The sequence below is a fragment of the Alosa pseudoharengus genome, unplaced genomic scaffold (genome assembly GCF_046254945.1).
Source record: "Alosa pseudoharengus isolate Yale_2024_CS ecotype anadromous, Long Island Sound unplaced genomic scaffold, YU_APseudo_1.1 YU_APseudo_1.1_scf_12, whole genome shotgun sequence".
NCBI lineage: Eukaryota > Metazoa > Chordata > Actinopteri > Clupeiformes > Clupeidae > Alosa > Alosa pseudoharengus.
The window spans coordinates 5,288,064-5,314,336 of NW_027468587.1; the positions used below are offsets into that span (position 1 = coordinate 5,288,064).

General features: G+C 44.0%; 1 protein-coding gene across 1 annotated transcript; it reads left to right on the plus strand.

The window, feature by feature from the left end:
* Positions 1-7,497: 7,497 nt before the first annotated feature.
* Positions 7,498-16,373, plus strand: LOC143118579 (fatty acyl-CoA hydrolase precursor, medium chain-like; the record flags this gene model as incomplete). Its single annotated transcript, XM_076279610.1, has 10 exons — positions 7,498-7,709; positions 11,607-11,745; positions 11,910-12,043; positions 12,294-12,447; positions 12,592-12,696; positions 12,789-12,887; positions 13,595-13,738; positions 13,929-14,006; positions 14,198-14,345; positions 16,204-16,373. Coding segments are annotated over 10 exons (1,383 nt in total), but the record flags the coding sequence as incomplete, so codon positions are not given.
* Between the last annotated feature and the right edge of the window lie 9,900 nt (positions 16,374-26,273).

The following is a 26,273-nucleotide window of genomic DNA, read 5'->3' on the forward strand; positions in this document are numbered from 1 at the left end:
ATAATTATTTTAGCCACAAGCATTTCGCGATGGAGCATACAGTGTGTAAAAATTGCATTTGGGGCATTATCACTCTACTATTATTCCCAGTCATTATCATGGAAAATATAATGTTCAGATATGCGACAAATTATTATAATGCCATTGTATAACAGCCTCCCCTCATAGTAATAGGTATATTTGAATTTTTTCAAATGTATTTATTTATTGCTTTTATTTTTCCTTCCAACTTGCTGAGGCCCCCCTGGCACCCCCTCCCGGCCCCCACTTTGAAAACCACTGGCCTACACATATCTGCCAATCTGATTTTGTTACCTGGGAGCATGCGTCACGGCACCCCGTGGTGCCACGGTACCCACTTTGAAAAACCCTAACCTAAAAGGCTGAAATGTGGTCAGTTCAGATATTCTTGTTATCCGGCAGAAAGAAAAAAACAATATTCTATCTCTGTTACTCTGTGCCAGTACTTCACACAGCTATTCTGATTGATCCCTAAAACACTACAGGGTCTTAGCTTTCTAAAGAGGTCAATCATTTGATGGTAGACCAAAAGAGGTGTAAACAATAGGCACAGTGCAATTTCGGGGGGAAAGGACAAAATTAAGGCCCTTTCTTGAAAGTGTTAAGGTTAGGCTGACATATGTGTTCACAAAGAGGTAGCCTCAAACAAAACTTCCTCTGCTGGCTATTCACTGATCTCCCTGGGCGCCGTGGCGTGGACATATACAGTAAGGTTTAGAAACTACATGAGCTCATTGCCATGCCCACATTTTGTTGTGCGTGCCGTGCCCCTCCACTTTTACAACACGGGAGAAGTAGAGCAAAGGGTGGGTGACTTGGTGGTAGAGACTACTTGAAAAGTAGCCTACGTCACTACAGCAAATATAAGTCCGTGCAGTTGCTTACTTTCGGTCCACAACAGACACAGACAACGATGGCTCTCGTGATACGGATAATTTTCCTAGCAAGTGTCGCATATTTAACTTCAACAGCGCACGATGGTAAGTTCAGTAAGTCAGGTGAACTGTCATAAAACGTATTGTTGTCACTCCCTTCTTCTTGTGTAGTAGGGTGTAGGGGGGCCATGCCCAATTAATGCAGCATGAGTGATGTGTAAAAACTGTCCATATTGCAAATTGTGTGTGTTTAGGCTACAATAGTATCCATGCAGCATGAGTGATGTGTAAGAATCCGTTGGGTTGGAATCCATCGCCGTAACTACCATTGAGGACACCGAGGTCATCGGTATTTTCCCCCTTCAAGTTTCGTTTTACTTATTAAGTAGCCTAGGCCACACGTCGTTGCTGATTGGCTACCTCTGACATGTCAAAACGAGAGTAGAGTCGATTCGGCTATCGCGGACTGTAGGCTATAGGCTTCCTTAACTAGGCTAGTATTTAACGAACGCATCGCAGCTCACAAACTTCAATACCCACAAATCCAATATACAAAATAAATTAACTTGACGGTTTGTTAATTTCGGATGGTATATAGGCCTGCCTAATCTTAATTCACCTGACCTGAGCAAAGGCTGCAACAAAGTTAACGTTTGGAAAGCCAGCAGAAACTGAGAGGACAAAGACAAGGAGGGAAGTTGAGAAAGGTAATGGTTGAATACAATAAAGATGTAATAGCTCCACAATGAGATGCTAACCTGTAATGAACATGTTATGTTGAAATTCAGTGGAGACGCAGTTAGCTAGCCTACACTGAAACTTTAGATATCAATGTCAGAATGGATAATTCATGTTGTGATGAATATTATATCATGGAACATAACATTGTTAAATTCTATAAATTATTGGTCAGTAATTTAGAGATTTGTTGTTTTAAGAAATTCAGCACAGGAGACAGAAATCAGGCAGTTGAGAAAGAGGATAATAGAGGAAAAAGATAGATGAAGGGCCCTCCCAAGTGAGTGAGAGTTAAGATGTGACACTCACTATGTCAGAAGGTAGCCTACAAGCTCTGCAGCCTATTACTGCAAATAAATACAACATTCCCTACGCTGATGAGAAGCAGAGCATTCTTAATAACAGGTGGAGCAGGGTCCAGTATAAATATCCAAAGCCAATTTGGGAAAAGGCTCTTGAGATATACAGGTGCATCTAAAACTAGATGTACCGCATAGCGGTACAAAATATGACCGCCGCTCAGTCCTGTACATCCATTCCCCGAAAATAAATCATATTAATGAATTTGTCTCCATCTTCTACTCCATCCCCCACTCTTGAAACTTTTGTGTATGCTTGTTTGGAATGTGTGTTTGCACACATTCCGCACACAAAGTAGCCTACTGGCGCTGCAAAGGTGAATAGATTTGTTTCTGGGCCAAAAAATTTGTAGCATTGTTATAAAACCTTTAAAATCTCTAAACAATCACAAGTAGGGAAGTTCATCACAGTCCATCCATTGCAACTGGACTGATGAAAGGTACACCTGTAGGCTACATTGTATTTGGGAAAAGCAGAAGGTAGCAGCATAATGTATTTATTTATTTATTATTATTAAACAAAACAATCCCTGTCAGTTCCATGCAGTTTTCAACAGCTATCAAGAAGAGAGGTCATGTCATGGATTTTTGTGAATGTTTCTTCTTCTACATATGCATAAGTTTAGTCATCTAGTTCAAATGATATTCAGCTTTATTGTCAATGCACAAATTAAATACCAGTAGTCTAGAACAAAATGCCGTTTTACCCAGTGGTGCAAATAACTGACATGTCCAAAAGGGCCTTCAATGCGTTGCGAGACTGTTCATACACATTTTAACGGGCAAAGTTGAAGAGCTAGGCTACTGTCCGTTATTGTTTGTGCAAATAATATGCTGATTCATGTTCCCTTGCATTTTGCAAATATGAGGTCCATGGTTAAGCTCAATCTTTTGACGCAATCTTTTGATTTTCACCCAGCCTAGTCCATGGTAGGCGTCCGATAAAAATATTGTTTAATTTTGCGATTGAGATATCCACCCACTGGCGCCCCCCCCCGCGACGTGTTCGCCCCCCGGTTTCAGAGCTATTCTAAATGCAAAAATGCATAGAGGGAGTTATGACAAAACCGTGACTGTTAAACTATAAGGTAGGCCCTATGCTAGGCCTATTAGGCTATGCTGGCGACCCAAATAAAATCTCCTTTGGAACCAATGGCTTACACCTTACAGTATCAAGCTGCCACCTCTTGGCGAAAAGTTAATAGTTTTGCATATCAGTAATACATTTCACGTAGCTGTGTTTATCACGGAAAGGGCGAATGAAGTGGACACTTCTAAATGGAACCCAACCCACTGTACAGTAGCTCAAGGTCTGTGGCTAAAGCAGCCATAATGAAAGCGTTATCATTGTTTGGATACTTCACACACACGTGTTTTTTAATCGCATAGACTACAACTACCAAGCTGGAATCAAAGCACATCGACTCCCCTCTCACACCCTAAACACGCACTTCGAACAAACAAAAAGCGCCTCAGTCTCGAATAGCCATAGGCAAAACTGTATCTGACCGGTGTAACGTTGGTACTAAATCATCCATCGCAAAGAATGATTTTTGTAGCACGTGCAACAAATATGTGTAGGTACAGCCCTGCCCTGAATACATCTCAACGTGCGCTCTAAAACATCTGGTTTAAATGGAGATGTAGATCATCACGGGTGCGTTAATAAATCTACATTGCAGCGAGTTGACACAAATTATTCACTTTGACGAATTTATGTAGTTTCAGTTACTTTACTTTGAGCCATTTTAGCAGAAATGTCCCAGCCCGGTGTTTAGGATGCATCATAGGTTATTTCAGGTAGCATATATTTTCCATTAGAAAACCATCACGTAGCGAACGTGTTGTGGCTAACTCACTTAGCTCCTGTTAGTAGCCTAGGTTATGGTCATAAGCAAATGAGATGACAGTCGAAAGATACAATTAGTGCTGTTATCAATTTTCTTGGTAGCCTATAACCGCATTTATGGTTTTCTACAAATACATCAATAATCAAATTGGCCTCCATCACTCAACCATGCTAACGGTAACATTATTTTACCTACGTTCTGCTATTGATAGGATTAACGTAGCCTACCAGCAGTAAAAAACAAGCATGTCCGATAAACATTCTCAGATTTATTTCGGCTTCAAGAAGAAATGGGAATTACATGTCATGCAGAAATCCTCCTACCCTTATTAGACGTTCTCTGCGGTAAACTACACAGTCTTGTCCTTGTAGGAAGCATACCAACCCACTTTAGATTAACTTCCAACAAAATTACGTCTCACTGCAACAATGCGCCATCTGGTGGACAAACGACTACGTGACGCCAATACTGGAAATGCAGCCAAATTATTATGATGAATATTTGGTTTTCCTTTAATCCTACTGAATTTGTAATTATGTATCGGCCGTTGTAATTGCCGATACTGATGTATGTGCGTTCCTGTGTGTGTGTGTGCGTGTGTATATGTGTGCACCACCATCTACAGGCCAATGAGTGTACAGTCACTAAATGTACACATAACTTAATTTTTTTAGACCCCCCATGGATGAAATTCTACGAAACTTGGCATACCCCCAGAGAATGTCAGGTTAATCATACACATAAAATTTGGTGCAGTTCTGAACATCTTAACTGAAGAGAGGGGCGATTAAAGCAGAATGATATTGCATTTTCATTTTTTACCGGGGGGGTGCAAATCACAAATGAGTGATTATGGGCCAGGTTGATGTGGGCCCTTGAGACCAACATACCATAAACATTTCTTCATCCTCGGTGCCACGGTTCAGGTAGTTATTTAGGAAAAACTGCATTTTTTGGGTTTCGGGGGGCCCAGCGCGGAGGGGGAGTGGCCCCAGGGGACCAAACGAAATTTTTCCTTAAAAGTCTAGTGGGGCTACATACCCACCAAATTTCATGTGCCCCAGTGTTTCGGTGCCCCGGGTATCGTTGACCAAAATTTCAGGAAGTAGATGACGAAAAAAAAAAAAAAAAAAACTTTGACAATCCCTATATGACCGCTTCGCTAGCTTCGCTAGCGGCGGTCATAATAAATTGTGGAAAAGTTATAAACAAAACATGTTATAAAACAAACAAACCTATACAAAATGATCGTAGGGCTCAAAAGAACCTCATAGCATTTTGGGGTGCCCAACATTTTTAGTGACACCCCTGACCTCGGTATTTCAAAGTCAAAGTCAGCTTTATTGTCAATTTCTTCACATGCGCCAGACATACAAAGAGATCGAAATTACGTTTCTCACTATCCCACGGTGAAGACAAGACATATTTTACTAATTAAGTCCACAGACAAACATAACATTCAAGTAATCAAAAAATAAGTAAATAAGAAGGCACATACAATGAGAAAATAAGAAATAAGAGCAGCAAAATTGAGTTGAAATTGTGCATAGACAGTCAATATAATAGTGCAAAGTCAGGCCAATAAATGGCTGAGATAGTTCTGTTTGACCTAAGTAAGCAAGTGGCATAGTGGTGCAAGTTATGTAAGAGCAGCAGAAGTGTTGTGTTTTCAGGACAACAGGACAACAACAACAAGCAAAGTGTACAAGTGTACATGTGGAGTAGTGCAAGGCAGCCATTGTGGGTCCAAAGTCCAGGATGTTATGTAGCTGAGGGTGGAGGGGGGAGAGGGGGGAGAGAGTTCAGCATCCTAACAGCCTGGTGTATGAAGCTGTTGGTGAGTCTGGTGGTGCGGGAGCGCAGGCTTCTGTACCTCTTCCCAGAGGGCAGTAGATCAAACAGATTGTGAGCGGGGTGACTTGCATCACTCACAATTGTGGTCGCCTTGCGGGTGAGGTGGGTGGTGTAAATGTCCTTCAGGGAGGAGAGTGAAGCTCTTCCTTCCAGCTGTGTTCACTAGAGTGAAGCACAAGAGTGAAGCACTTCCTTCCAGCTGTGTTCACTATGCGCTGCAGGGCTTTCCTGTTGTATTCAGTGCAGCTTCCGCCCCACACAGCGATACAGCTGGAGAGGATGCTCTCAATGGTGCCTCGGTAGAATGTGATCATGATGGCTGGTGGAGCACTTGCTCGCCTGAGTTTCTGCAGGAAGTAGAGGCGGCGCTGAGCTTTCTTCGCCAGTGATGCAGTGTTGGTGGTCCAGGAGAGGTCTTCACTGATGTGCACCCCCAGGAATTTGGTGCTGCTCGCTCTCTCCACCACAGCACCGTCGATGGTCAGTGGCAGGTGTTGGGTGTGACCTCTCCGGAAGTCAACAACAATCTCCTTGGTCTTGCTGACGTTCAGCAGGAGGTTGTTGTCCCTGCACCACGTGGTCAGAAGGTCGACCTCCAACCTGTATTGAGTCTCGTCGCCCTTGGTGATGAGACCCACCAGAGTTGTGTCTTCAGCAAATTTCACTATGTGATTGTTGCTGTAGGTTGCAGTGCAGTCATGCGTCAGCAGGGTGAAGAGCAGCGGACTGAGCACGCAGCCTTGGGGGGCCCCTGTGCTTAGTGTGATGCTGCTTGAGATATTGTTGCCAACACGTACTACTTGAGGCCTCTGACAGAGGAAGTCCAGTAGCCAGTTGCAGAGGTAGGTACTGAGTCCCAGTTTGTCAAGTTTGCAGATGAGTTGTTGTGGTATTATGGTGTTGAATGCAGAACTGAAGTCTATAAACAGCAATCTCACATATGAATCTCTTTTTTCCAGGTGGGTGAGGGCTGGGTGGAGGGCAGAGCAGATTGCATCCTCTGTGGACCGTTTGGCTCCGTTTTGGTATGCAAACTGGAAGGGGTCCAGGGTGGGGGGGAGAATGGATTTGATGTGTGACATGACAAGCCGCTCAAAGCACTTCATGATGATGGGTGTCAGTGCCACAGGGCGGTAGTCATTGAAGCAGGATGGAGCAGTTTTCTTCGGCACAGGTATGATGGTGGCAGCTTTGAAACATGATGGGACGATGGCTTGCTTCAGGGAAGTGTTAAAGATGTCTGTGAAGACATCCTTAAGCTCCTCTGCGCAGTCCTTCAGCGCACGACCTGGGATGTTGTCTGGACCTGTTGCCTTACGGGTGTTGATAGCAGCAAGTGTCCTCTTCACGCTGTCGGCAGAGAGGCACAGGGGCTGCTCGTGTAGAGGGGGAGGGGTCTTCTGTGGGCAAGTGCTGTTTTGTGCTTCAAAGCGAGCAAAGAAGCGGTTCCGATTGTTGAGCAGAGGGATGTTGCTCTCACAGCTCTGTGGCGCGGGCTTGTAGTCCGTGAGGGCCTGAATGCCCTGCCATAGGCTTTGTGCATTCCTGCTGTCTTTGAAGTGGGTGGTTATCTTGTGAGTGTATTCCTTTTTTGCTTCCTTGATGCCACAGGACAGGTTGGCTCTCGCTGTTCTCATGCCAGCTTCATCCCCAGCTCTGTAGGCTTTGTCTCTGGCCCTCAGCAGTATTTTAAAAATCTTAGCTACGGCTTGGGCAAGAATTCAAGCAAAGGTAGATGTTTGCCCATATTATGTCACTTCAGTATCTAGACTAGGCTAAACATGATCCTGCCAATGTTGTTGTGTTGTCTGGACAACTACAGGACCACTGATCCACACCAAGCTGGGAGCCCTCAGAGGCGAGTACTTGCGAGTGAGGGGAAAGACGACAGTGGTGCACTCCTACCTGGGCGTGCCCTTTGCTAAGCCACCTGTGGGACCCCTCAGGTTGGCCCCACCCCAACCTGTGCAGGGATGGGAGGGAGTCAGGGATGCCACCAAGCAACCACCCATGTAAGTTAATCAGGCCACACTTATAATGCTGATTAGATGTCCTTGGACTAGCAATAGTCCATTTCTATTAGGTGCTTGATTGTTATAGTTATTTCAGATAGGAGAGGTGTGCTATAGCCTATAGGATTTCACACAGCGGCCAAACAGGAAGACAGGTTTTCCAGAAAACATGTCCTGTCATTCATTAATGTGTTTTTAACACTGATCAGTGTAATTGTTTTTGTCAAGCTTAAGAAAGATTAATTAACCGAATGTGTTAAAGTCAGTGATTGTGCAGAAAGTCACGTTTGTTAATTTATATGTTTATATTTAGATTTATCAACAGACACATTTGTCCAAAACAATGCATATTATATTTTAACTAAGGACCAAACGAAACACACAGAGGTAGCTCAACCCTCCCTTCAGTATTCCCAGAGAAATTCCACATGATTTCGTTTTGTTTGGGGGACAAAAATTGAGGAGTTGAAAGTATGATTCCAACAGAAGTGTTGTACCCATACATTGAATAAGTTCATCACCATTCATTTCCCAAATGTATCCCATGGCTGCTGCAAGCAGAGGTGGGCACAAATACATCCAAAACTATTTTCTTAAGACACAAGATACTACATGTAGAACTACTATTTTCTGATTGGCTGGCAGGGGGCTACTAATTCTGTACATTGTGGCTACTATGAAGTAGGTTTGGTACAAAAATGTAATTACCATCCCATATCAATGTAAACGATGATTGAACTGACAACAAGCAGGCTTCGCAAGTGGAAGTGGAATCAACTGTAACAAGACAAGCTATACCCACCATCGTTTTTTACATAACATTTCCCTTTTTGTGCTATAAATGCATACCTATGCCTACTTGCATGACTGGCAACATGGGGGACAAACAGAATAAAATCCTGTAAGGTGTCCCGATATAAGGAATACTCTAAATACAATCCCTCAAATTATTTTGTTACAAAGTACATTTGATTTTTTTTTCAATCCTGCAAAATACTAATGACAAAATGCACTAATTAAATTTTTTTTTTTAATAATTAAAATTAAATAATTAAAATGCTGCCCATGTCTGGCTGCAAGTCAATGCAGGCTCATGTGAAGCACATTTGTAAACACTTTGAGTACACCATTGCTGTACCCCTTACATTTATGTACAATATGGTAATATGATAAAGGTAACATTTGCAGTTATACTCAAAGCTAAATAATTTGATTTTGTTAGGGTTTTGCATTAAAGGGGAATTCCGGCGATTTTCACATACATCTCCATTTCTCAAGGTCACAGAGCACTGTCAGTACTGTTGGCAGCAAGGCCGCTACAGCTCTACACGTTGGGGGCTGCCTGGCTACTTTAGCTGTTGGCTGCAGCAACTCGAGCTAGGTAAAACTGATTGTTTCTTTGTTTTTTTCGTACCGACAGTAGGCCTACTCGGTGACCACGAGAAACAGAGATTAGGTTGGTTGACAATATGTTGAAAAAAGTTTTCCAAATTTTGCTAGATCGCATTTTGCCCTGTTCCTATTGACATTTTGAACATCTGTATCAAAAAGTGACGCCAGTAAAGGGTGGCACACTTTTTCACAACTGCTCAACCTAAGAATGCATAACTTTCGCAAGAACCAAAAACTTGAATGATATAAAGGATAAGTATGGTCATTAATAATCTCTCCCTGTACTTATACTAAATGAGTAAGAACATTAGAACAGTTCAAACACTATTCGCTGTATGATGACTTTGTTCTCTTTGATCCTTTATCTCTGTGTCCTTGCATAACATGGAGCAAAAATTGCTTTTGGTCTTCGTTTGGCACAGATTGTTGACAGCGTTTAATAAGGGCAATGCCTCTCTCTGCGCTGTCATTGATGACCTACAAGGAATTAACATTCTGACGCAGATTCTCATCTGTGAGAATGGACCTCACATCATCAGGGTTACTTCAACCATCATCAACCATAAGAACCTCAAAGAAGTGGATTGAGCGGCGAGTGACGAGGCTAGAGATAGTAGCTGTACTTGTCTTGTGGAAGAAAGACTTGACAAGACTTTCAAGCATCTTTCCAGGGCGTCTTTGAAGATTTCTCAGCAATGTCTCCTTTTCTTCAGTGTCAATGCGAGCATCAAAAAATGGCAGGGTGACGAGTTCTTCCGACACCACATACCATAAATGATACCACAAATGTCGTCCATTGCTCTTCAATGCGGCATCTGCACTGGTTTTATCCGGATACAGATGCAAACTCTGGATCAAATGCAAATAATTCTTTGGAGCATGTGTTGCCAGGGAAGCCTCATGCCAATACATGATGCATTCTGTGTGTGTCAACATTGTGAAAAAGTGTGCCACCCCTTATGTGCAGCAATTGACTCCATTTTTGGTACAGATGCTTACAATGCCAATTGAAACCAGGCAAAAAGCGATTTGGCAAAATTTGGTGAAAATTAATTTTGTGAACCACCCTAACGGAGATCTATGTGAAAAATCGCTGGAATTCCCCTTTAAATGCGCAGTAAGCAATTTCAAGGCCATATCATTTTTGTTACATTCAGCAAACAACTCCAGGGTCTGCTAGCTGCCCACCGAGTCAGTAAAAAAAAAAAAAATCCGGTGTCTGTAGGCAGCCCAGGCTTCAAAAACTGGAATTTAATTTAAAAAAAACCTTTGGAATTAAAATAGTCCCACATCATAACATACCCTTCACCATACCCAGAGATTGGCATGGTTTTATTTCAGTTAGCCTAATAGCTGGTTTGATTTGATTTGAGAGATGATCTTATAGAAAGTACCCCATGCCAATCTCTAGGTATAGTGAAGATTATGTGATGATGTGGGGCTATTTTAATTCCAAAGGCCAAGATAACTTTATCAGGATGCACCTTGATCCATTAAATAACTGGCCTTTAAAAATAAAAATCTGCCTGCCTCTATGGGAATTTAACATAGGGGTGTGCTTACTTATGCCCCCTGTATTTTAAGGAAGAACATTTATTTATTTACGATGCGTTATTCATTCACAAAGAAAATTGGTGTCCTTAAAGGTTTTAATTAAGGCATTAAGATCAATTTCTAAAATATGATTTTTTATTCCTCTTTTTAGTCAACTTTAGTATGGGTGTGCTAACATTCACGTGTCACATGACTGTTAAACGAATGCAACGCCATGCACAATCACTGACTGCGCCTTTAATGATAGATAGATAGATAGATAGACAGATAGATAGATATTCTTTGTCCATCCCCAAAGGGAAATTACAGTGTTCCAGCAGCACAGACAAACACAGAATTCACAAATACACACATACATACATACATAGATACATAAATTATTCAAAAAATATTATTTCTCTCTCTCCGTTCAGGGGGAGTCATTATAAAGTGCTATTGCAGTGGGTCAAAAAGTCTTTCTGTATCTGTCCTTCTTACAGCTTAGTTGGTGTAGCCTCCTAACTAAAAAAACACTTTTTTGTTTGACCAGTAAGTTGTGTAGTGGATGTGAGAGGTATTGTCCAATATATTTGACAGTTTGTACAGCATCCTTCCCTCCACCACTAACTCCAGGGGCTCTAGAGCTGTCCCCAACACAAAGCCAGCCTTCCTTATGATTTCATTCAGTTTCTTAGTGTCCCTGGCTGTAATGCTACTCCCCCAATAGATGGCAGAAAAGAAAATTGCACTTGCAACAACATTCTGATAAAACATCTGCAACATTTTGCTGCACACATTAAATGACCTAAGCTTTCTCAAGAAATAGAGTCTGCTCTGACCCTTCTTGTATACAGCCTCAGTGTTGTACCTCCAATCCAGTTTATTGTCTATAAGAACCCCCAAATACTTCTACTGTGTGTCCACAATCACCCAATATGAGTGAGGGCAGTCTAATGTCTGAATTGTTCTCAGGTGTATACAAGATCGACAGATGTCTTTAAATGTGTCGGAATTGGTTGGCATGATTATGGAGATTCCTGAGGTGTCTGAGGATTGCCTCTATCTCAATGTTTACACTCCTGCCAAACCTTCTGAAGATGCTAAGTTACCAGTGAGTTAGATAGAATGACAGTATAAGTGGTTGCATTAATCTGTGTTTTAGAAGTTTTGTTCAGTTATGTAATCAATTCATTGTTGCAACTACATTTCAATTCATTGCCATGACTGGTCATGGTCCTCAGTGTTTGTCTAAGGTCATGTGCTGCTGTCATCCAGGTCATGGTGTGGATCCATGGGGGAGGGTTTTACATGGGCTCCGCCTCCTTTTATGATGGATCTGTCCTGGCAGCCTATCAGAATGTGGTGGTGGTGCTGATTCAGTACAGATTGGGAATGCTTGGCCTCTTCAGGTGAGCCTGTAGTCAGTGTCATGGTCCTTTACATGGTCCTTAGTCAGTAAATTAACAGAACTAACAACTCTTGGTACAATATTGTCTATTTAGCAGCCTTACTTGTATAATGAAAATAGTTTTCTTCACAACAACACCACTTTTATGTTTACACTTGCTTTTTGTTTACACTTCATTCTGGTGATGATTCTGTGTATGGAATAGCACAGCTAAAGTGACAGCACAGTTTCTTGTTTTGTCTGCTACCAAGCACTGGGGATGATAGCGCCCCTGGAAACTGGGGACTCTTGGACCAGGTGGCTGCACTGCAGTGGGTCCAGGAGAACATCCAGAGCTTTGGAGGGGACCCCTCGTCTGTCACCATATTTGGAGAGTCTGCAGGGGGGGCGAGCGTGTCACTGCAGGTGGGCTTCTGAGCTAAGATGCTGTGTGTTTGCCATGAAAACCTGAATCCTACTCCCAACCATTGTCTAAGAAAGGTTTCACTTTCTATATACTACTGTTTAGCATTGACAATATTTAATTTGTCAGTGCATTGCTCCTCATAGGTTCTTTCACCCTTGAGCTCTGGGCTGTTCCATCGAGCCATTGCTGAAAGTGGCACTGCAGCCTCGGATCCCCTCGTCACCTCAGAGCCTTTGGCCGTAGCCATGGTGATTACCTTCCAACATCTGCACCTTGTTTTGCATTATGATACTGAGGTGTTGGGTGGTCACATGATCTCTCTGCTTGCTTTTTATTGTAGATGGTGGCCAACGCATCAAACTGTGCTGGCACCAAGCCTTACGAGATTGTGGACTGTGTCATGCAGATGTCAACTGAGGACATTTTGAAGATTGCAAGGGTGAGACATTATGGCCCTTTACTCTTATAGAGGCAAAAATAAAAACCATTGATGTCATGTCGTGCTGGTTGATTTCACGAATCAACAGGACTATTAGAATATATTCTGAATATTAGGCTACATAATGTATAACCACGACTATCGTACTGATCTAAGGATACAGGCTCATTGTGGTTTTACTTTTCAATCTGCTATATAATGCATAATAGCCAATTAGGTTATAGTGGGGAAATGCACTGTTTGCATTCTGCCTGTCTTTTTATTAGAAAGAGAAGATAAATAATCCGTAAGAGAGGCCTAGCCTACTTCACAGAGAAGGAACAGTAGAACAGTTGTTGATGTTTCTATGCAACATATGCATCAAGCCTACAAAACAACATATGCTTCACATAAAAAATCATATAATAAAACCGTTCCTGATTACATAACGATGGGGAGAATCAAGTGGCAAACTTTAAACAGTGGCCTAGCTGGTGACCGAAACATTATAATAACAATAACAGTAACATTGGAAGAGCATGAATTAAAGCAATGTAGCCAAGTAAACACAATAATTACAAGAATATTACAGTAAATTAAATATTAATAATATATTAAGCGTGGCTCAGTTAGATGGATAGGCTACATTGTGTTACCTAAAAGCCTTGGCCGGAATGCACAAAAAATTGGTTTTGCTAAAAAATGTTATAATGTTCCAAATTTCACAGAGTCAAGAATTCATATTCATGGTGACAGTTGATGGACATTTTTTACCCAAACCTGTGAAGGACCTTTTCAAATCTCACGAATTCAGCAAAGTGCCATTAATTAATGGCATTACCAATGATGAATGTGGATGGTTAATGCCCGCGGTGAGTAGAGTCTGATAGGCCTACTGTAGATAGTGTGGCCAATTATATTTTTCGAACACATACAAAACAAAACGTAACACAGTTTGCACACGCTCATCATTCACTGTGTTGCTAATTTGCATTATAACTGTTGTCTTGGGAGAGGAAGATGGTCTTTGTTGACATGCCTTTTGTTCATTTATTCTTCAAGAGCATGGCGCCACCTGGCTGGATAGATGGGATGGATCTAGAGACTGCCAAACAGACGATCACCCCCTTCCTCCTTTATGTATGCCTCATCATGGTTATGGTTATGGGATTTGGCAGACGCTTTTGTCCAAATTATTATTTTATTATTATTTTTGTTATTTTGTCATCATGAACCTCTAAATCAGGCAACTGCAGTGGTTATGACTTTGAAAGTCTATTATCTAAAATGTTTTTTATTGAAACTGAAATAATTTAAATGTGTCTTTGTAGTTTGTAGACAGCGACGTCGTTGACTTCATTTTGGAACAGTATCTGGGGAATGGAGAGGACATGTTGAAAAACAGGGACGCATTTACAGAACTCGCTGCGGATATAGTCTTCAATATGGCTGCCATCAAGCTATCAAAAGCTCACAGAGGTAAGAGTGCAACCTAGGCCATGCAACACATACCAAGCTGTGCAGAGGGTTAAAGGAGAATTCCGGTGTGATATTGACCTAAAGTGTATTGAAATATGATACCGAGTGTGAACGTATGTCTCATAGCCCATCTCGGCTTGTCCCCTGCACTCCAAAATCTGGCGCTAGTTAGCCGATGCTACCAACAGCTTTTTCAATTGTGGTGCTTCGGCATCGGGCTAGCCATGCAAATAAATCACTGTTTTACACCATTTACGAGGCTCAATGTATCTCCACACTTCATTGGTAGACTTCCGAGGGCCCTGACATTTAAAACGAGACATTGAGAACTTTGAAAAAGCACTGGTAGTTTACTTACAAGACGATTTATACAGACAGTATCTTCACGAAGTTTAGCGTTTGCAGCCATCTTGAATTTAGACACGATAAGTCGAGCGACGAGTAAGAATGAACAGGTATGATAAGGGATCAGATTCCAAAAATAATTCAGTGGAAATGCATGGATTCCAGTTTCTTCCAGTAGTAGTGGAATCCATGCATTTCCACTGAATTATTTTTAGATAGGGACTCCCCATGTCAAAAACAACCAAGTCTATGTTGTGCAACATAAAAAAAAGTTCACTATATTTACAGTAATTGAATTGAACATGGCATGTTGATTAGCATGTCTCCACCATCTATAACCTTGTATGTCAGGGGATGCAACTGACCTTAACCTTTGACCCCATGGCCCTGAGTCCCTAAGTTCATCTAACTAGACAATAAATGTACTAGAGTTAATGAAGATCCATCAGTCTGCTTTGGAGATATGAACAAATACTGCATGTGAGTTGTGTGACCCCTTGTAACCTTGACCTTTGACCTCAAGACCTAAATTGTCTGGCCAGCTCTTTGACAACTTGTAGTGGGTAAGTAGACCAAGTTTGATGAATATCTTTCAATTGGCTTAAGAGATATCAGCTAATATCAAGATGTACTAACATACGTTTTTGGCCCAAAAATCATTGTGCCATGCTCCATTCAAAGCCCTATATATTTTTTTTCGGTACAAATCTGCGCTGTAGGCACCACAAATTCTTAATCTACAGAAAATTACGATTCAAATGATACCAAATATGCTTTTGTTGTATTTACTTCCACCTTTGACCCTTTTCTAGGCTAATTCGCTCAGACTATAGCCTAGAAATCTAGACGCGCCCCTAGCGGCAGCAAATTAATTTGCTGCCAGGGCTAGTCTAGCAACTCTCCGTTGGCTTGTGAGCTCCAGAAATCGAAACTTAATCAGGCCATTGAAATCGTGTATAGAGTCGTTAGGTGGGCTTAACATAATGATTGATGGCAGAGTTGCAACGGTTTGGCCTGAATTCCCTGCTACTTGAAAACAAATAAGATGGATGTTGCTGCTGGCGAACAGTGTGACACGAGTTAAGCTTTTATTATGTTGGCAAACGTTTGAACTAGCCAACTAGCTCCGCTGGTGGGAAACGCATGGGACTCATAGCGCTGCCGCTGTCCTATTGCGTGCAGAGGGAATTTGAAAGACAACTGATTATCCCGCCCCTCGGACTGAGCACTGCGAACGGTGAGTGCCCAGACCCTACATTTTAATGTGGGTCTGGCTCGCCAGGCTAGCGAAAACCCAGAAACAGCGAAGGAATAACCAGACCTGCATAGGGCTTCTTTAAATAATCAGTGAAGGATTTGACAAAGAATAGTTGCATCTCATTGGCATCATCTAGTGGCTTCAGTCATGTATTGCTGAGAATATGACCGATCTCTCTCTCTCTCTCTGCACCCCCCCCCCCCCCACACACACACACACACATAAACCCTTATGTCATCATATTATTGTCTACAGATTCTGGTGCACCTGTTTACATGTATGAGTTCCAGCATCCTCCAAGATTCCTTTCGTACAAGCGCCCAAGCTTTGTCAAAGTGGACCACGGAGACGAACTTGCCTTTGTCTTTGGAGGCTGCTTCATGAAAGCCCATGTCAAGATAAATGGTAAGATATATTCATTCTGACACTTGCCACATACCGCTTGACCGTTTGGTCTCAGGTTCATCTTCAAAACGTTCACACAAACTTTTGGTCTTCTTTGTGCTGTATCAGGCTCGTTCACTGAGGAGGAAGACGAGCTTTGTACGACAGTGATGTCATACTGGGGCAACTTCGCTCGCACTGGGTATGTCAGCAAAATATTTTCAGTCAAATATTTATGTATCAAATATTTCTTTAAGAAATAAAAGCCACTCTGTATGACCAACTGATGTAGCCTGACGAGCCAGACCCACATCAAGATGTAGGGTCTGGGAACTCTCTTAATTTTTCCAGCTCGCAAGCCAACGGAGAGTTGCTAGACTACCCTGGCTTCAAATTACTTGCTGCCGCTAGGGTGCGTCTAGATTTCTAGGCTACAACTGATGCCAAGATTATGATGAAACTGCAAATGCTTGCAAATGTAGATACAAGTACATTAAATGACAATGAGTACAACACACAACATTAAAAAAGGGGTAGTCCAGATGATATAGGTTTAGGTTTTTTCTTCAGTAATCTTGTGTCAACAATTCCCCGGACACTGAAAGACAGGGCTGCACAAAACTTGGTGGACATGTAGCCCCACAAGGATGACACAGAACCATATTTTTTTCGTTTTGATCCATTGCCCACCCGCCGAGGGTAGGGTAGGCCCACCCGAAAGGAGGGTAGGCCGGACACAGTTTTCTGTGAATATCTCAAGAACCGTAGGGTCTAGGATGACTAACGTTTTTCGTATGTTGGTCTCAAGGGTCCATGTCAACCCATCCCATATCCAGTCATTTGAGGTATAGCGCCACCTAGTTAAAAATGAAAAAGTAAAACTGAGGCGTTGTAATCGCAGGTGTCTCTGGCTGACATGTTCAAAACTACACAAAATTTGAAGTGCAGGATCATTATAACACCCTCTGAAGGCATGCCAAGTTTTGTGGATTTCCCTGCATGGGAGGCCATACAATAAATTAATATTTAGTGACTGTACACTAGTGTTGCGGGCTTACGACCTGAGGGCACCCGCGGGTCGGGTGGGTGTGGGTGAGATTTACAGGTGATTGCGGGTTGGAGGTGGGTCGGGTCAAATTCGCTAGATAACAACGCTATGGGTTAACATATTCATGTGCGTTTGCGGTAGGCGAAAGTGAGATTTCCCCTCTTCTGTTCCTCTCTCCTCCCATTGGAGGGGACAACGCCTATCCATATAATAAACTTAAACTGTTGTTTTGTAATTATCCAAATGATAGCCTAAATTAGCTTCTATTTCATAAAACACCTGATGTAAGCAAACGGTGTGTTTAAAAATTAAGCTTCACAGTATATGTCAGTTATGATCGCATCAAACACACAACTTATAACTTAAAACACTAACAAATTACATTTTCAAAGTAACCTTCCCAAAACTGAATGTATGTGAGATTCAACACATTCTTTCTGTTGTGTGACTGTGGAATTGCTTTGAATTGCCATGAATTTTATTCCACTTCCTGCTGTGTTGAGAATTACAAATGACGTGGAAGCAAAACCGAACTGAGATGTGTTAAGAAAGGGAAACGTTCCCAGGTTTATTACAAGCCGGCTTGGAGGAGAAACATGAAACAAGTTGCCTCAAGTCACCTCCCGATTGTCGTAAGGCACTGCCTTTTATTCTGTTAGCAGGTTCTTTGTCTGCTCCAGTGGAAAAGTTCAGACACGCCCTGGACATATGCATGCTTAATTGGTGCCGACCACCTATGGTGAAGTCTGGCATAAGACAAAAGCTGGGCCGTTGTACATGACAAAAGACTTGATTTGCAAATGGTCGAGGCGTGTCTTCACCAGGCACAATCATCAGTTAATGCAAAATATGAGGCAGACAGACTGATGAAGTTAGTCACATTTGTATACAGTATGTTCTTACAAATAATTTTTACTACACTGCCATTCCAATTCAAATTCAAATTCAACTTCCGGTGGGGCGGAGCCGATTCAATTCAAATTCCAATTCATTAATTCAATGGAGACCCATTCTAAAATTCGGAATTTTGCACAAGCCTGATTTACAAGCATGTTTTTTTTTTTACACTCCACAGCCTGTAGGCTAATTAGGTTTAGTTTAATTAGTGTATAGCATGGCTTAATATTGTGCAGCCAAAATCATCCCGGTCTTTTTATTAATACGAGGGAGGGAGAGAGAGAGAGAGAGAAAGAGAGATGAAGGGTTGTCTTAGGCTACTTTGTTTTTAAGTCCAGATTTTAAGTCCTGCATTTATTTATTTGCTAGCCTACTGTACATGAATGTCTTGTGAAGTAAAGTAACATTGTCATGGCTACATGATATTGATGCAACCACTTACCTAGCCTACTTACTTAAAATTAGTAATTTGCGGGTCGGGTTCGGGTCGATGTTAAACGCATATATGTTGTCGGTTCCGGCGGGGCGGATTGGATCTCCAAAATGGGTTGGGCGGGAGCAAGTTATAAAACACCCCGACCCATGCATCACTACTGTACACCAAATCGGCCTAAGGATGGCTGGACATAGTTTTCTGTGAATATCTCGAGAACCATACAGCCTAGAACAGGGGTGGGCAAACTTTTTGGCTCAAGGGCCACATTGGGTTTTTAAAGTTGGCCGGCGGGCCTCACCCCCCTGCTGCATTCTGAAGAGTCGTATAATAATTACATTTAACAATATTCAATGTGCTTTTGTGAGTTTAAAACAAGCAATATGACAGATATTGCTATAACAGCACCTTTAACTGAAAATCTGTCTACCTTTTCCTAGTCAGAAACTGTGGGAAACATTACTTTTAGCTAACTTGCAGAATGACTGTGTGACGCTATCAGTGACTTGGCATAATGTTACCTTCCCTTTTAAGTGCTTAAAGTCCTAGATGTGTGTGTATATGTGTATTCCCTGCTTTAATATATGCTTAATGTGGTACGTGTGTGTGTGTGTGTGTGTGTTGTCCTTTTTCAGATCTCCCAATGGTCCTGGGTTGACCCACTGGCCGATGTACGGTGCTGGGGAAGAGTACTTGGGGATCGGGCTGAAGCAGCAGGTGGGAAGCCACCTGAGGGCCAACCGCTTCACCTTCATGACGGAGACTCTTCCCAAGAAGATCCAGGAGAAGAAGAAGCAGCCCAGTGATGAGCTGTAGAAGGCTGAACCTCAGATCCCCAAGAAGATCCAGGAGATACAACAGCAGAAGCAGCAGTGCAGTGATGAGCTGTAGAAGGCTGAGCCTCAGATCCCCAAGAAGATCCAGGAGATACAACAGCAGAAGCAGCAGCGCTGTGATGAGCTGTAGAAGGCTGAGCCTCAGATCCCCTCTCTCCTCACATTAAACTAATGCTTCCATTAGTCTTCAGTGTCTGATGAATGATTTAATGAAGATATATGTTTTTAAAGGAGTTACATTCTGTATATTCAGACAATAGACCTATCATATATGTAACCCTCTAGCTCTCCATCCGCGCACGCCGCCGGCTTCCAGCACCTCCACTGCTACTCTGCGTTGTGTTATTATTGTGAACGTGAGGGTGCATCCGGTATGAAGGGAGACACGGACACAGAAGGGTCCGGGATTGTGGCAGACCGTAGTTTACTGGGCTTCATAAACAGCATCTATAAGGTTGATGGCATATACTCCATTTATAACCAGTATGAAAAAATCCTAATGCACTTCAGTTGTACATTCAAATGTTAATCCCCATATTACATTCAAGTGCTAACGCATACCAAAACACTAACTAGCACAGTAACACATAGCTTAGCACTGTATTAGTGGCCACATTACACTCGATCTTATAACGAAAATAAAAAGTGCTTTTTCTCAAAATGACTCATTTAAGCATTTAAGTCTTCAATAACTAGGTATAAACAATAGCTCAACAAAACGAACTTTCTACGTAGTATTACCCAAGATAATTTCTATTTTATAAACTCATGAAAATAACGTGACTTACCTATAAGGTTGATGGCATATACTAAAGAAAAGATGGCGTTCTAGGCTAAACACGCATCAACCCTACGGTGTATCAAAAGGAACAATTAGAGTTAAACTAACGAAAATATAAATAATACATGGTCCTGCAGTGACACCTAGTGGCGCTACAAATACACTGCCTTACATCCACCCCTTCTTTAATTGATGGCGTCCCAGCCATCAGATCAACCCAAAAACACCTTTACAGCATTATCTAAGAAAATGAAAACAATAAACATGTTGTGAATGCATGTGTGATATGAAGTGTGTGCAAATGACTGTTATCAAGGTGCATTCATTATGGCTCTACAAATGTCCTGCAGCTCTTTTTGCTTTGGCCCTAAGCCACAACTTTCTTCCTCTTTCTATCTTTTGCTGGTCATTTTCTAGCTCCATGACATGGGACTCGAAGGTGAGTTTTACGGGGGGATGACGATTCCTTGAGTGGAGGTGGCACCACCAGTCACAAGCACTTCCTCTCTTCCATTCATGTCTTCTGTCCCCACATCAGCCTCCTCTGTACCCACGTGTTCCTCTTCTCCATTTACTGTTTCAGGCATAACTCTTTCCACCATGTCCTCGGTACTCTCACCCTCGGTTTCCTCTTCTGTGCCCAACTCAATATCTGCTTCATCTCGCTATCTGACTGGCTTTCTTCCATGGCAACTCCAGCCTCTTGCTCGACCGGAAGAAACATGCACTGAGTAAGGAGGTTCCGGTCAACCACTCTCTCTGCTCCTCCGTTTTCTGGTCGCACAACGTACACAGGCAAGCCGGGTTGCTTCTTTACCACTACATACGGACGTGCCTCCCATCGATCTCCCAGTTTCTGCCTCCCCTCCACATGACAAACTTTAACTAAGACTCTATCTCCCGCACTAAAGTCTTCACTCCTGGCATTTCGGTCGTGATACTTTTTCTGTTGTTCCTTCGCCTGCTGAGACTTCTGATTAGCCAGGGCATAGGCCTGCGACAGAGAGTCTGAACATACTCACTGTATTCACATGCCTCGCTGGTGGTAGGGGACCCAAAGACTAGGTCCACTGGGAGCCTGGGGTGTCTACCGAACATTAGGTAGTATGGGCTGTATCCCGTGGACTCATGTTGTGAGCAGTTATAGGCATGTGTCATGGCATCAACATGCTCATGCCACCGGGGCTTCAAGTGCGGCTGTAGTGTTCCCAGCATGTTCATCAGGGTACGGTTGAACCTTTCGGTGGTCCCGTTACCCTGGGGGTGGTAGGGCGTTGTGTGTGTTTTAGTGATGCCAATGCACTTACACAATTCCTTTACAATCGCACTCTCAAAATTGCGTCCTTGATCGGCATGTCATTTGGCAGGGAAGCCAAACCGACAGAAGAAATTCTTCCACAGTACCCGAGCCACTGTGCCCGCCTTTTGGTCCTTGGTGGGGTAGGCCTGTGCGTAACGAGAAAAGTGGTCAGTAACAATGAGCACATTCTCTATACCACCTTTTGACTTTTCTAGTGACAAAAAGTCCACACAAACCAGTTCCATGGGGGCACTGGTATGGATACTGACAAGGGGAGCCCTGACATTGGTTGTGGGGGTCTTTCTAAGGCAGCATCTCTCACACTGTTCGCACCAGGCTTTGATCTCCTGAAACAATCTTGGCCAGTAAAATCTCTCTCTTATCAGCTGCAGTGTTCGCTCAAATCCTAAATGCCCTGAATCGTCATGGAGAGCTGTTTTGACAGCTGCACGAAACCTCTCAGGCAGTATTAACTGCTCCACCAACCCTCTATGACAGTCTCTGACACGGCGGTATATGATGCCTTTCCTCACCACTAACCTCCTCCACTCTTTTAAAAGAAGGCCCCCATTCACGCCCACTTCCATCCTCTCACTACGGCTCGGCTTTTGGTTCCTGCTCCTGTAGTGTAAGATGGGGCTGATGACTGGGTCTTCCTTTTGCCCTGCCCGAATCTCCTGTGTGGTCATAGCAGGCAGTGCCTCCATCCCCACATCTCCATATGGTCACCAGCAGCTGGTCACTTTCAGACTCCTCCATGACAGCCGTGCTCTCCCCTGAGGCCTCCTCGGCTTCCTGGGTGGTTTGCGTCTCATCCTGTATCTGTCCACTCTCTCTGACTTGCTGAGGGCAGGTTTGTAGGGCCTCCGACACCTCCTGATTGGACATGCGTGAGAGTGCATCGGCATTGGAATTGTCCTGTCCCCTCCGATACTGGATGTCAAAGTCAAATATGGACAGATGAGAAACCCACCGCTGGCAGGTGGCGTCGAGTTTGGCTGTGGTCATCACATACTTTAAGGGATTATTGTCCATCAGAACAGAGAACTTGCGTCCATAGAGATGGTCATGGAACTTGTCGCAGGCGGCCCACTTAAGAGCGAGGAACTCAAGCTTGTGTGCAGGATACCTCGTCTCAGGTGGGCTCAAGCCTCTGCTGGCGTATGCAATAACCCTTTCCATTCCTCCTTGGATCTGTGCCAACACAGCGCCGAGCCCCTCTCCTGACGCATCAGTCTGCAGCAGGAAAGGCAAACTGTAGTCTGGATAGCCTAGCACTGGTGCATCTACCAACTTTTCTTTTAACGACTGAAAGGCCTCCTCGCATTCAGTCGTCCATAAAAAGGGTTGGTCAGGGCCTGGTCTTTTCTGGGCCCCTCTCTTCTTCTTTCTAGGGTCACCCGAGGTAAGACGGTATAAAGGGGCAGCCATACTGGAGTAGCCTTTCACATACCGCCTATAATAGCCCGCGAATCCTAAAAACTGAAGGACTTCCTTCCGATTAGTGGGCCTCACCCAGTCCTTAACCCTGCTGATCTTCTCTGGGTCCGTCCTGATCCCCTCTGCAGACACCAAGTGACCCAAGTACTGGATTTCCTTCCTCACAAGTTGGCACTTGGAGGGCTTCAGCTTCAAGCCATGTTCCCGAAGCCTGTCAAACACCAGTTGCAGTCTTTCTAAATGTTCATTAAAGGACTTAGAGAAAATAATTATATCGTCCAGATAAATAAGGAGATGGGTGAAATTCAAGTCCCCAAAACAGCAGGTCATAAGCCTTTGAAAGGTGGAGGGCGCATTCTGCAACCCAAAAGGCATTCTGTTGGCCTCAAACAGCCCCATGGGGGTACTGAATGCTGTCTTGTGCTTGTCATGTTCCGCGACTTCCACCTGCCAATAACCAGACGTAAGGTCGAGGGTAGAAAAGTACTTTGCTTGCCCTAAAGCCTCTAGAGCCTCCTCTATTCTCGGCAGGGGAAACGCATCTCTGGTGCTGCAGGAGTTCAGTTTCCTGTAGTCGATGCAGAGTCTTAGTGACCCATCTTTCTTGGTCACAACGACCACTGGAGAGGCATACGGACTCTTACTAGGGCGGATGACTCCTGCTGCCTCCATCTCTGTCAACAACTGCCTCACGTCTTGCCACTGGGAAGGGGCTATCTTGCGATATGGCAGTCGAAAGGGCCTCGAGTCGACCAGAGGAATCTCATGCTGTATGGTTGTTGTGTGACCATAATCCAGGGGAGTCTGAGAGAACACACATGCGTTATTGTCCAGCAGCTCCTTGAGAAGAGCACGCTGGTTCTCGTCTTCCACTGCCGCTGCACTTAGGTCAACACTACAACTAGCCACCACTTGGTCCAGACTGAGACATGCCTCTTTCTTCCCAGCTTCACCCTGCTTTTTGGCAGAGAACTCCACCACATTGTTAACGAGAACAGCATTGGCCAGACATGTCTGTGGTTTAATTGTAATGCCACGTTGGGAAAGATTCATCACCCTGACTGGAGTACAGCCCCTTTTTACATCCACAAGGACTTTGGCGACCAAGAGATCTTGGGGGAGCTGCAAGGAGGCATGGCCTTCTATCAGGGCGGTGTAGGTCTTCCTTCGAGGGCCAGCTTTAATTTTACACCTTAAATCCATCTCTTTTCCACCAGGGATATGTATCTTACGGCCGGTGTAAACAGCAGGACCTACAACGTCATGCATTTCACTTTGCTCAGCGCTCCCCACCTTCAGTAAAGCCGTATACCATTCAGGATGTTCCTTTTTGACCTGATGCAGAAACGGCTGGCCATATGCTTCTCGAAGATGGCAATGGGAGGCTCGAATGACATTGGTTCCCACCAGCAGGGGGACTGAGGAGCGATAGTCAGAATCAGGAACGACGAAGGTAGGCACAGCCTTATACTCTTTCCCAAGAACTTTCAGGTCCACGTGCAGGACACCGTGATAGGGCACGGTCTGACCTGCTGCACCCTCAATGGGTATTTTAGAAGAGCGTAGTTTCTGCTTGTGCAGGACAGGGTGGCCTCACCAGTAGCTGTGAGTGACACTAGTTATCTGGGAGCCAGAATCAATGAGAGCTCTGCACTCCTTGCCATTGACTTCCACCACTCCTTCATTCCTGGGACCCACTAGGGGTGTTTCATCTCCATCAGTATTAATCTGATTTACCGGTGGGTGGGGCCCTTGCTGCATGCCCATGGTTGCCCCAGCTACCATGGGCTTTAAGCGTTTAAAGATTGAGCGGAAGGGGGTGTGTGCCTCTCAGCAGGGGTCTGGGAGGCTTCAGCTGGGCTGGGAACTGGAAACAGTGCTCTGCAAACTCGGGCTGTGTGTCCTAACTTTCCACACCGGTAACAGGTAAAGCTTTGGTTTGCCTTTCCCAGTGATGGCTGGACCGTTGGTGAGGAGATAAGTGGTGGAGCAGTGATTCTCAACTCTAGGTGGGACAACTTGGCCATTTGTTCCTCCTGATTGAGGGCTAATCTCTTGACCATCTCAGTCAGCTCTGATAATTCAGATGTGTGCTTTGCCTTCTCTGTTTTCACATTTCCACCACCCTCTGAGGTTACATGTACCTGTGCATATGTTTTTTTCACTTTGTTTTGGGGCTGGAACTTTTTGTTTTCCCTAGCTAGGTTTCGTAGTTCAGCCTGCAGCTCACGGAAGCTCAAGAGCCTGGGTGTCATTGGTGCGATTCGCATATACACGTCTTCATCGGTAAGGCCCCTCATGAACTGCCGGGTAAGTTTGCCATCTCGATCAAGGAAAGGCTTACCTCCCCTTTGTTTCTCCTCCACCGCTCGCAATTTCGCCTCCAGTGCTATAGCGTAAGAGCAGGCGGACTCTCCTGAATTCTGGCTCCGCTCGTAAAAGTCTGCTAATGGGTCTAAGGAGCCCCGTGTGTCACTGTACTCTGACCTTAATTCCTTGAATGCTTTCTCTGGGGTCTGGTCATGGGGAGGTAGATTAAGGATCAGCTTTCTAGCTTCTCCACTTAGGTGTCGCACCACTGTGGAAAAACGAAGGTGTGTGGGGAGCTCTATCGCCTCGAGAAGGTACTGCATGTCACGAATCCAGTCCTCCACCAGTATCTTACAGTCTGGATTTCCAGTGAAGACCTGAACATTTTTTACCTGATGAGTTTGCATGAAACCACCATAGGCTGTCATTGGAAGGCTTGGGCTGGCTCGAACAGGAGTCTGAGATTGTGCCACATATGGGTGGGTGAACATATGCAGGCTAGAAGAGGTGGGTGGAGGGGCTGCTTGAGAAAGAACACCCGCATACCTGTTCAGGTGGGGACCTGGAACTGAGGTCTGTGGATGCAGCAATTCAGGAACTGGATCAGGAAATGCTACGTGAGGGCTGTCTGCGGTAGTATGGGGTACTCCATTGGCAACCGATAAAGGCACTGATGTGGCTCCACTATAGCCTGGATCCTGAGCACTGGGAAATGGGTCATCAGAAAAATGCACTTGGGGGGTCTGCCCAGCAACAGCGGGCCTACTTGTAAAGTTTGCCGCTGGTGGTGTCTGAAAATTTGGTATGGGCATGTGGGGGACAGGGGTGGAATGTGTATAGCTTGAATAGACCTGGGGACTAGGCCTAAGAGGCTGGGATGGATAGGGGGTGGTAAC